This window comes from Apium graveolens, chromosome 1, assembly GCF_009905375.1.
Source record: "Apium graveolens cultivar Ventura chromosome 1, ASM990537v1, whole genome shotgun sequence".
In the NCBI taxonomy this organism is placed as follows: domain Eukaryota; kingdom Viridiplantae; phylum Streptophyta; class Magnoliopsida; order Apiales; family Apiaceae; genus Apium; species Apium graveolens.
Genome location: NC_133647.1, coordinates 162,763,732 through 162,776,718, shown reverse-complemented (window position 1 = coordinate 162,776,718; position 12,987 = coordinate 162,763,732). Strand labels below are relative to the sequence as shown.

The 12,987-nt window shown below is 36.0% G+C and overlaps 1 protein-coding gene across 1 annotated transcript; it reads right to left on the bottom strand.

Moving 5' to 3' along the window:
* Positions 1-414: 414 nt before the first annotated feature.
* On the bottom strand, positions 415-1,416 carry LOC141709130 (protein FAR1-RELATED SEQUENCE 5-like). The gene has a single exon (XM_074513003.1). The coding sequence runs from the start codon at positions 1,414-1,416 to the stop codon at positions 415-417; it is 1,002 nt and encodes a 333-aa protein (XP_074369104.1).
* Between the last annotated feature and the right edge of the window lie 11,571 nt (positions 1,417-12,987).

Here is a 12,987-nt window from a genome sequence, read left to right as displayed (position 1 = left end):
TGAATTTTTAAAAAATTTAAAATTGAGTTATTTATCAAAAATTCGAAGCTAAGCAAAAACAGGGAAAAACAGGGGAGAAACATGGGACCTTCCGTAATGAATCATTGGGGAAGAAAAACACTTCCTCAATGAATCATTGCGGAAGTGGGCCCTTGGACCAGGTTTTAGCAGTTTACTTTCTGCCGCTCCCCTATTTTTTCCCTATTTTTATCAGCTTCGAATTTTTTAAAATTTGTACTTATAAGAAAAGTAAATAATAGCTCAAATACATACCAAATAATATTTAAAATCCAAATTCAAATATTACATTACAAATTCAAATATTACATTCCAAATTTAAATTTCCACATTCAAATAAATTATGAATTAAATCATTTAAAATTTCTATTTGGGTTTTTTAGACAACGCCTCCTATCATGTCCGGCCACACCACAAAAGGCGCAATAACGGATTTTTTTCAGTTGACGTCTCAATACCACTTTTAGACCTTCCCGAATTCTTCTTTGTTGTTGACGTCTCAATGCCACTTTTATACCTTGCCGAATCCTTCTTTCTTCCCTTTGTTTGTGACATTGGAGGATTGAATATTGGATCATGTTCATCGTAAGCTTGGAACTCCTCCTCCATTCTTGAATTATTTTCTTCTTCATGAAACTTTTCAATCACGTAACACTTTCCTTTCTCAATCAAATCCATCACGTAATTGTATCGTGGTTTTGAACAACTTTCAAGAGCACCCAAACCTTGGAAAGATTTACACAAAGCATTATACCTTGCCGTTGTTGAATCACCAACATCAACGAGAACGGGAGGATTATAAGGCGAAAAACCATCAATTTTATTTGCGCTCGCCGTCCATCTTGATTTGATAAAAATTGTTGGTAACATAGTTTTTTGTTTCTTGTCAAGATAGTGTAGGATATGTTTGCAAAGCATCCCAGAATGTTCAAATTTTTTACATTCACAATCAATATTTCCTTCCAAAGAAACCATTACCCGATACCTTCTTCTAAGATTCTCCGGCACATTATACTTCTCAACTAAATACAACTTCCACATGTAATTGGAACCATCTTTGCAACTATTTACCATATAAGATGTGCTTTTTCTAAGCTCATTTTGAAATTGCCTAAACATTTCTTTTGTGTAAATAGAAGAAGCATCATTTTCCAAGGCGGAATTAAATATCAATCTCCTTTCCTTATACTCGGTCTCGTAGTCGGCTTTAACCTCATTAAGAATTTGTGTTTCCAAAGCCTTTTGTGAATTCTCAATGAATTCTTTCAACCCGGTTGAAGCTTTCACATACTCGTCAAAAATTGAATTCATGGAATCGCTTCTTGAGGTGGTGGTCATACCGGCGGAGAAATGTTGTTTTTTGTAAGCACGAATCCATTTATCTTTTATGGCATACATATCGTTTAGCTAAACATGATCCTCGAGTCCATACTTATCAACCAAAACCTTCCACTTACCAACAAATTCCGTGGGTGACAAGGACTTGTACAAACAATTAATAAAATCCCCTTTAAATTCCGGATATTGTGTGTACAAAGCCGACAATTTTTCGGGAAATTTATTACTTATGTGCCACGAACATAATATGTGCTTGGTATCCGGAAAAATCTCGGCAATAGCATTTCCCAATGCTAATAGTGAGGGGAGGTTTGTTTCCGACGGCTTCCAACCATGTCTTCAAAACCCATTTATATGAAATCTCCGTCTCATCCCGCATGAGTGCAAACCCGAACAAGATATTTTGGTAATGGTGATTGACCCCAGTTATTGGTATAAACGGCATACAATACCTATTGGTCATATATATGGAGTCAAATGAAACAACATCTCCAAAATTCGTGTATGCTTTCAATGATCGATGATCAACCCAAACCAAACCTCTAACTCTATTTTCTTCATTCAAATCAACTTGATAGAAAAAGTTTCCAAAACTTTTTTCTTTTAATTGTCGTAGCAATGCCATCCCACTCTCCGCATCACCGGAATCGAACACCCGTCGTCGAATATCACGAATTACGTTACGAACATCTTGATTTGAAAATCCAAGTTTTTCCACACCACCCCATGTTTCACCAAGAAATCTCATCGTTTTAGCGGTTTCAATGCCCGATTTATCAAATAACTCAAGCAATGCTCGGGTAACCGGATCTATATTTTTGGACCTTTGCATGAATTGTACTTTATCCGAGGTGACCATATCATGATCATGCTCTAATTTAACCAAAAATACTTCCCATTTATCATTTTTAACTCTATGAGTGACACACATTCGAGCACTACAATTTGTTCTCAGAATTACATCTCTAATCCTTCTTTTTTCCTTTCTTTCATCATCAGCATCCAATTTCGTACTAGAACCTAGTCTTCCACCCTTACGACAAATATAAAAACGAGAGGAGATACCATTACCCCGTGAATGTCTATGAGTACTCCTAATAATAATCTCAAATCCAACACTTCCACCATAATCTCTATAAAAAATTTCGGCTTCATCCAAAGTGTTAAAAAATATACCAACGCAAGGCACAACACTGTTCATATTTGATTTTGAAAAACCGTAACCTTTTTTTGTCAAAACTCATATCATCATCTCCATCGTCAACATCATCATCACTTATATTCATTTTCTCTTCTCTACAAAAATCATCATCATTCATTTTTCCTTTTCCCTTACAATCTCCCTCTTCTTTTTTATAATATTTCTCTTTTTCCATATACTCAATATCATCATCATCCATATTCTTTTTTTCCATATACTCAGTATCATCATCATCCATATCCAATTTTTTCTTACATTTATAATTATCAACATCTATCAATTCATTAACATCATCTACAATAAGCTTACGATAAACCGTATTTTTCCCAACGGGTGTAAAATAATCAAAATCGTCATGCTCACTAGATGAACTTGAATAATTAAATAATTGAGATGCCATTAAAAATAGTAAAGAAAAACTAACCTCTTTTTGGCTCCAAATTGAAAAATGATAGAGAAAAATGGTGAAATTGGGTTTACAAAGCAAAAAAACGAAGCTGGTAAGGCAAAATTAATGCACACTTCCGCAATGAATTATTGCGGAAGGTGTATTTATTGCTTCAACCAACCCACGCGCTAAAACGTGCAGAAACTGTCAAAACTTTAATTCCTTCCGCAATACATCATTGCGGAAGCAACAGCTTACGCTATGGTTCATTGCGGAAGCAGTTTGGATAATTGTTTATTTTTTGATTTTTTTTGGTGAAGAAAATAATTAGTAAAAAAAATTTAAAATTCATAATAACATTCATGTTACTTGTCAATATTACATAAATTTTTTATATCAAAATTTTAATTTTTTTTGTAATTATTATTGTATATTTTGCCATTTTTTGATGAAAAAAATACATTAAATATTTAAAAAATGTCTAAACATATAATACTTAATTTTAATTTATTTTTTATAATATATAGGTATGTGAAAAAATAATTAAATATTATTTTGTTGAGAAAATATATTAAGCACTTGATAAGTATGAATGTAGTACAATGTCTATAAGTAAGTTATATCATTTCATTTGAAATTTCTAATATTAAATGTTTAATGTTATCTTCAACACTTAAATCTTCATTATTAAATTTGATGATAAATAAATTTAAATTTATAGTCTTATGTTTGATTTTTATTTTTTTTTAAATAAAGTACTTAATAAAATTTAAGAAAGAGATTTATATTGAATTAAACATTGAATAAAATTTTAAAAAAAAAAGAACCACTTCCCTTACTTACCATCATATTAGTTCGAGGAACGTATACCCGGTACTCCTTAAATTATAAATATATTTAAATCAGAAACACATTTAAAGCACATATTATTTAAATAAAAAAAATTTAAAAAAAAGCAAAACGCTTCCGCATTGTATTACTGCGGCTTCCGCAATGTATCATAGCGGATGTCTTCCATAATGATACATAGCGGATGACTTCCGCAATGATACATAGCGGATGTCTTCCGCAATGATACATAGCGGATGTCTTCCGCATTGTTTCATTGTGGACGCCTTTAACGGCTGTGATTTGTTGGCTCCTAGCCACGTGGAGCCAACCGTGGCTGTGGAATTTTTGCCTATATATATATCAGCTGAGATTTGAATGAATACTAGCTTGTGCTTCCTTTCCACTTGCAAAGAAACACAACCTACTTGCCATGTCATCAATCCATGTGATACACTCCATCCACCATTCATTCCTTCTCAAATCTCCACCATTCAATCCACCCAACTTCTCCTATAAATAAACCCCCACCCCAACCCATTTTCTTCAAGCTAAAGAGCCACAAAGTTGATGGGATTTTTTCAAGAAGTGCTTCTCTTCATCTCTTTCAAATTCTATACACACACTTCTTCTCAAAAACCTTCTCTCTCTTCTATATACTTACATATATACAAGGTTTTTGAAACCCAAGCTTAGCTTCACCCAACCAAGCTTTATCCCACCAAGTGAGCTCATCCACTACCACTTCCCGGCCTCCCGAAGGGCTGCCCAAATTCGACCAAAGTGCCAAAATCCGGCCGAACCTCCGGCGAATATTTCCGGCGAACTTTTCCGACCGTTTTTTAAAAGAGGTTAGTTTTAACTTCTTATTTGAGTTATTTGTATTTAATCTTTGTACTTAACTTCTCTACTTCATCTTAAGCTCTAATACAAGTTCTCTTATAAAGGAAGTTCTCGGGGAGAACTTAGATTCGAACTCGGAATTCGAATAAGTACTTGATCTTCATAAAAATCATTCCAACGAGAAGATCTAAAAAGAAAAGCACTTTATCTCCAAGGGGAGATTATATTTGACACAAGTACGAGTTAGCCAATTATTTCTTGCACTTTAATTAGATCTTGGCTAACACTCATTCGTGCTCATAAAATAATTATGAAGTTTAAATGTAATCCCTTCTAGCATCTTTAGTGCTCTTCGGGGGATTATTACTTGTCTCATATAAACACTTCGTACTTTGTCAAATCTTAAAACGGATCGTACGAGTTAGAAAATTACTTAACGCTCTTTAATTGGATCTTGTCTAACTAATAACGTACATATAAAATATTACGAAGTAAAATTGTAATCCCTTCTAACATCTTTAGTGTTCCTGGGGATTATAGCTTGTTTCACATAAACTACTTCGTAATCATCCGTTATTTAAAGACGAATCAAATCCACGAGTTAGCCAATTATTTTCACGCTCTTTAATTGCATCTTGGCTAACACATATCGTGTATATAAACAATTACGAGATATATCATATAAGCCCCTTCTAACATCTTTCAGTGTTCCGCGGGGTTATTATTCGATATATATAAACTACTCGTAATTATTCATCTAAACTTTAAAAGCACGATCTTACGCCAATTACTTGCACTTCTATTATTTGGATCTTGGCTAAGAATCATAAAACTTATACAAGTGTTAAAAGTATACTTTGACCACAAAAGTGTCAAAACATAAGTATACTAAAATCCTTAAGCCTACGAGCGTAGAGGATAAGTTACAATTCCAAGATTGTAACTAAAGTATTCTTCGATTTATAAATACGTAATCGAAAGAAGAAGAATACTAAAGAAGTCATAAGCCATAGTGCTTAACATAAAAAGGGACTTCTCATATCACTCCACAACTTTAAAGGAGTAATTATAAATATACTTGACCATCTTGTATTATTCTTAAGTCAAGTGTTGTTTTTTAGTTTAAATATTCTTATTGGAATATTATACTACTTGTGGGCTAGTACAGTAACATACTAGTTCAAACCATCTTTTCTATACTTGGTTTGTTTCGTGGATTGTCTTATTAGTTTTGTAGTGAGGTGAAGTGACGTGAGGTGATTCTCGTTCTAATACCCAAGTCCTAGACGTACTAATGGGGAGTTAGTAGTCTTCGCACCGTGAAGAAGAGGAAAGACCCAAGACCGGATCACTAAGATCCAAAACCGACAAAAGCTAAGGAAGCCAAGTCCACACAAAGGCTCTACAACAACTTTGAAGAAATAGCGGGAAGTTATTGTCTAAGATAAGTTGTGTAGGTAATATATTTATTTTGAGGTGGTGACCCTTGTGTTACTCACCAAGACAGATACTTGTAAAGGGTGTAAAGGCTTCTCCGCCTACTAAAGGAGCGAGTTTATTATAAGGAAAAATCCCGAGTCCGGGAGAGGAGCTCGGGGACTGGAGTAGGGGTGAGCGAATCTATTAGAGGTTGCGCCATCGCGAACCAGGATAAAATCACCGTGTGGTATTTTCTTTCCTTGCACTTTATCTTCTGCAAATATAAACTGCATAACCACTCGGTAAAGTTTTAAAAAGGGATAAAATATTTTTATTACGCCACAATAATTTTTAAATTGGTAATTAAGCTATTCAACCCCCCTTCTAGCTTAAAATAGCCCTCTTACGGGACCTTAGACCAACCAATAGCTCAACCACTCATACCTTCATTTCTGCACAAATGGAAACCAAATCAGGATAGGGAAAGGAAATGAGCCTGGGGAAGGATTGGATTTATCATTGGTACTGGAAGGAGGGGACTAAACCTCCGTTCAGTGGTGTTGTTGATTTCAATCACGATACTCTGCCCAGGAGACCAGAATCTCGTCCCTCATTAAGATTATTGCTTCGAATTTCCCAAATCTACTTTATTTAGTGTTCATACTCTAAAGGCTTAGTACTGTGATTACCATAAATTTAAATTTATTCTTATTTGATGTTGATCTTAATGACTACAAGAAAAAGCAAGGTTACCGCCTCTGGACCAGTTTTGGTCGCCACCGTCCCGCCCAGGGACGGAGATGTCGAGGAGACTGAAGATGGGCTCCTCATAACCCATACTTCATCTCAAGCCATCCAACCAGGAGATCAAAGATTGACTATTGAAAAGACAGCTCACAAATATGCTGAAACCTTCAGAAATTATTGGGGAAACATGACCCCATAACAGATCCAAGCTGCTATGAGCCTGTGGAAGGAGAAAAACCACCCAGAACCAGAAACCCGTCCTGGGGATCAAGAAGAGTATTCTGGAAAAACCCGTGGCTCGGCCCTAGATCGAATTTCTAAGAACCTGAAAAGGCTAGCTGATGACGCCTGGGAAGAGATTCGAAGGGCAACACTCTAGGTACGAATCTGAAGAGAAGAAGAGGCAAAAGCTAAGGCAGTAATTGAGAAAAGAATCCTAGAAAAAAAAAAGCAAAGTTAAAGAGAAAAGCCCACAAAATCCATGTCTCTTCTTCAGACTCTGAACCCGAAAAGGAAACAAAGCAGGAGCAGTTGACCCGGGCCCTATCTGATTTGAAGAGAAAAGTTGAAGGTGAAATTGAAGTAGGGGTGGGGTGGCAGCCACCCCTTTCATTAGAAATCTGGAATCCACTCCCCAGGAATCAGGACTCAAACATTTTAACTTTGACTCCTTTGATGGGTTGGCTGACTCCAAAAATCACCTTAACTACTTCGAGAAAATATCAAACATCTACGAGTACAGTGACCTTACAAGGTGCCATTTATTCACGTCGACACTTCCTAAAGAGATTCCGGGCTAATTGCACGAACGAATTGCAGATCTGCCATCAGGAAACAATTCAAGTGAAGAGCAAAGAATCGCTTCCCGAATTCATTAAGGGATTACAAGAAGCTGTTAATCAAATCTCCAACCTGGAAGAAAAAGAGGTTGTAAACATCTTCCGGAAAAACTTTTCAACAACAACCACAGGTTAACTAACATGCCTAAAAACCTGTTACATAAAGGGACCATAAGAACTCGTATCTCCGAGATTGGAGCCCGTCTTAGTATATGTCCTCTTCCTACCTTTCCCTGAATCCAATTGTTGTGACCCCCCCGATCTTCTTGAATCTCCCAGCCAAATCCTTAAATTGGTTCGATATTTCTTGATGAAATGGATTCAACACAAGAATACCTTCAGAATTAGTGAACAATTTAAGAGGAAGTTCATATAATTCTAATAAGGAAAATAGTATGCGAGTAAATTGAAAAACTCTCCAAGATTGTAAAACTTACATCTAGAATTGTATAAAGTGGGGTTACACAAAAAATTATCCAGGGTCCACTGCTGGCCGAGAGCCCCGCAGAAGTCATACATCTTCGCAAGAGCATCACCCCCGAGCCGCTGGACAGGGAACCTGTCGGTTTTAAGTGCATCCTTATATAATAGCATAAACTCATGGTCTCCCCCTCCTGGAAAAAGATAAATTCTTGATGCAACCCCTGGAGAGAGTTCATCATCATAACCGGGGATATTTTAGCATCAGTAGGGAACCCACATTCATTCATGTTAAATGTGAACTCAAAAATGGGGAAGGTAATTGGCTTCTTAATTTTAAATAAGTGGTGGAAAATTTTAAAGGTCGGAAAATACTCCTTTACTTGGAAGCAACCTAAAAACCACGAAATTCATTTCATGAAATTCAAGGCCAGCTGAGTGAAGGGGATTCCATACACATCCCGGCAAAGGGATTTCATGAATTGATGCTAATTGGGTCTCATACTATAGAGATGCTCCAGAGGATTCCTAACATAACCCCCTCCGGTCTATGATATACACGCTCATGGGGTTGAGGCCACCTCCACTCTAACCCGTCCCCGAAATGAAAAATAGTTTTTAAAAAGTCATCAATTTGCCTATCGGTATACCTATGGAGGTCAGGATGAACCTGGGCACAAGCATATCCCGTGCCCGTAATATTAAAGAAAAGAGCATCCATAATGGCCTGATTATAATGCTCCATTCCCACGGTTTGAAAAGCACCAAAAAGATCTCGGAAATAATAGTCCAAATGAGGAGACTTCTTTCGGGACTAAACAAAGTAGTGGTCAATATCTATCCAAAACCCATCTCCCCGAGCCAAAGTATGTCCAGGATTCATCAAAAATGTTGGCGCAATAGTAACTACAGGTCTCTGGCCATGTGGAGGCATTCTATCAAGATCAATAGAAAAATCAGAAGAGTAAAGTTCAGGTAAACCTATACACTCAGGGCGCTTGGGGTGAATACTAAAGTTAGCAAGTTGTTTCCACCTTCTACCAAACATAAACCTACCTGGAGTCTATGCCATATTTTGGATACAAACAAAAAACAAAAACCAAAAAAACCCAATCAGAAACACCAAACACAAATCAAAACAACCAAAATAGGACATACAGCCTATGTATACACATATATTCTAATAAAAACATGATAAATTACAAGTAAAAACCCAGATTTCCAAAAAACAAACACGAGATGTTTAACCAAAACCCATTCCCCAAAATCAAATACACAAAAAGAAAAACTAGTAATCAAATCCAGTTTCATCCAATAAACCCCAAAAAAAAACAAAAAAAAGTACAATGAGAGCTCCACTTCGACTATCAAGATTTACATGCATCTGCGAAGCAATAGAGTGAAACTCTACAAATAAAAAACAAGTACAGAAATGAGAAGTAAAGAAGAGATCAGGAACTTACAGATTAGCAGAAGAAGAACTAAAGCTTCAAGGAGGAAGATCGACAACAAGAAGCTTCGACAGTTCTTGAAGAAACTAAAGAAAATATGGTGAAACTTTATATTTGCGTAAAAAACAAAGAAAGTGTTATTCCCTAACATTACAACAAGAATTACAGAAGGGGGGGGTTGAATGTAATTCTGGCTTCTTTTCTGGATTTTAAAATGTTCTAACTTAATATATATAACAGTGCTTGATTTGCTAAAGTGTGGAATAGAAAGATAATTGAAATCAACACACTAAGTAATAAAACACAAGGCTTTAAAATTTTTTGGTGGATTTGAATGTATCCACCATATATATATATATATATATATATATATCAGAATGAGAACTCTGTGAAGCTTTGAATAGCTCACAGTTGCTTTACAAGTAGAACAAACAAACTACAGAGAAATTATTACAGAATACAGCTTGATATGTTTCTCTGAAAAATGTATTTGCTTAGTTAAGTTATTCTACTTGCTACACTTGGTTTATATATCACCAAGTTTACATGACAGTAAGACAAGATAATAAAATAAAACATATCTAGTCTAACTCCATGCTACTTCACTACTTCATTCCAGCATCTTTGAATATCTTCACATTTGCATGGAAATGGTAATGCTTATTTGTTCTCAAAATCCTGCTTAATAGGCTGCCACATTCCTTTTGTAAACACCCAACGCATGTGACTGTGTTGTTACTATCAATAACTATTTTGCATTTGATCATCCGTCGGGACTATGTTTATCATCCGTCAGGAGTCTTGATGATTATACATAGAGAGCTTTGTTGATCATCCGTCGGGAGCCTTGTAGATCATCCGTCGGAGTCTTGTAGATCATCCATCAGGAGTCTATCTCTCACTTGACTCTATTTCACTTATACAGAATTACAAGACATCTGATATTCACAATTGGTCAAGCTATTCTGAATATCAGTCTAGTAGTCAACATGACTTAGATAACCCTACACAATCTACTAAAACATGTTGTTTACAGAAATGTGCTACATTACTTATTTGTTATATAAGCTACGCTCTAGATGGATGTCGAATTGTCATCCTTCGGAACTATAAAGTTCATATGTCGGGACTATATTAAATCATTCGTCCAGAGCTACAAATTTCACTAAGTTAAATCTACTAAGTTATTTTGTTTAACTTATCATCAAGTTCACAACATATTCCTAATAATCTCCCCCAATTTATGTCTACTGGAATTGTAGCCATAAATTAAGAGAAACTTGATGATAACAAAACACCCTAAACATACAGATTAAAAAGTAGTAGATAAAACTGATAAGTGCTACAAAATTTATTGAAAATTGAACAAAGAAAAGTGTACAAAAAGTTCTCACAATCATTTTGAAGGTGCTCCTCAAGTCTAAGCAGATGATTATATTTCCTTGATTGTCTGGATTTCTTCCCAAACTTCCTGTTGTTTTCTTCTATTTGATTCTGGAGTTGTCTGTGGAATTCAAGTTCATCAGCTTCAGATAGATCCAGCATTTCTTGTATTTCCAATAGAGTCTCATTGCTAGAGATACTCAATTGGTCATCCAGTCTGAAGAATCTTCTAATTCCCTTGTCATCCATGAATTTCATCAGCCAATAAGGCCTCAAATGCACTCTCTTTCCTATGAAGGGAATTGTTAGAGTTCTTGGAAGTGCATTTTTAGCTTTATTACTCCTTAGATCTTCTATCTTCTTTAGAAACAATTTCCTTGCAGTTATATTGAACCCAAAGTTTTTCTTGAAGGATGAGAAGACTTTTATCATAACATACCAACTTTCTTGAAGAATCCTGTAAAGTGGTCATGTGATTTCTTTCCCTCCCTTATACTTGAATACCAGCCTTTCAGAAAGATGTCTGTGAGCATCAATTCCTCTTACTTCTTCCAATTCATCCAAGTAGAGGTTTATTTCAGAAAACTCCTTGATGTCACAGATATATAAGAGATCCTCCTTGTTGACTGTGGGTTGATATTTGGTTAGGGTCTTGGATCTAAGAGTCACAGGCTTCACTTTCTTGGTTGCTCTAATCTTTGTCTTCTTTGGCTTGTTGAAGATAGGTAAGTTGAATTCAGGAATTGACAGACTTTCCCAGTCTAATGGCTCATCCTTGGGAACAATAGGCTCACCATGAAAATTCTTTGTTGGATCCACCTTGAATTCCTCATGCACCACTGAGGGCATGGATGTTTGAGTTGATGTTGTAAACTTTTTGGGAGTGTAGTCCTCCATTTCCTCATCACTAAAGTCCAATTTTCTTTTGGAGTGAAGCTTGTATCTGAACTTTCTTTTCTATGGAGCTTTATTTTGCATTTGTTGATCTTGAGCTTCAGTAATCACATGTGGTTTTTCAGCAATCTCATTAGTAGATTTGACAGCTTGAAGTTTGGCCAAGATAGCAGCTTGATCCTTCTTTTGTTTGAGCTTTTTAGCATCTAAAGCAACCTGCTTCTTTTCTTGCCTGATCCTTTCTTTTTCTTCCTTCTTAGCTTCTACAATCAGAGGGTGTCCAGCCACCACACAGATTTCTTTTCCATTCCTGTAAATTTTGGCAATTCTCTTCTTTTGAGCTGAATCAGATGGATCTTTGTAAAATGCAATTGACCTTGCCAACAGCTTCTTTTCATCTGGCCTAGGTGTCTCAAACATAAGATCCACAGGATTTTTGTCTGAGAACTTTGAATAGTTCCTTTTTGGCTTCAGAATTAGATTGGCTTTTGGAGATTTGATGCATGAGGTTTGGCTGTTTTCCAAGCTACCTAGACTCATTTCATTCACAGAGATTTGTTTGACTTGAGAATGGTGATGAAAAGTCTTGTCTGGTTTCTGTAGCTGACCAAATTTCTTCTAAATATTTGCATCAATCTTCTTCCATTTTTCATCTAGCTCCTTCTCATTTGCTGCTATATCAATCTTTGTCAGTTTGTCATTTAATTCCAGTTTTGTTGCTGCTAGATTGATAAGATCAATGTTATCCATAGTTGGTGGCTTAGTGAGAGCAATTTCTGGCACAATTACTTTGCTTACTTAAATGTTGAGCTGTTTCTCCCCCTCACTTGATGAACCTTTCTCCCCCCTTTTTGTTAGCATCAAGTTGTTGAGAAGAAGGGAGTTGTGCAGCCACCAACTATTAGAGCAGAGCAGTCTGAGCTTCTTTATTTGCAAGTATGTTGGCCACTCACTTCTCCACATTAGAAAATCTAGAGTCCATGGCCTCAACTTTTCTATTTAAATCAGCTTCTTTTCTCAATTTCTGAGCTATCTCGGTCATGGTGGTTTCAGGAAGTCTAGCATTCAACCTTGCTATAATATCATGTTTGACCTCAGAAATTTCTTGCTTCATTTCATCCACACTTTGAATTTTTTGGAGAGCTTGAATCTTGTGCAGCCGTAGAGCTTCAAGATGTGCTGTAAGTAACCTTTTAGTGCTGGCACTTGTTGATGCTT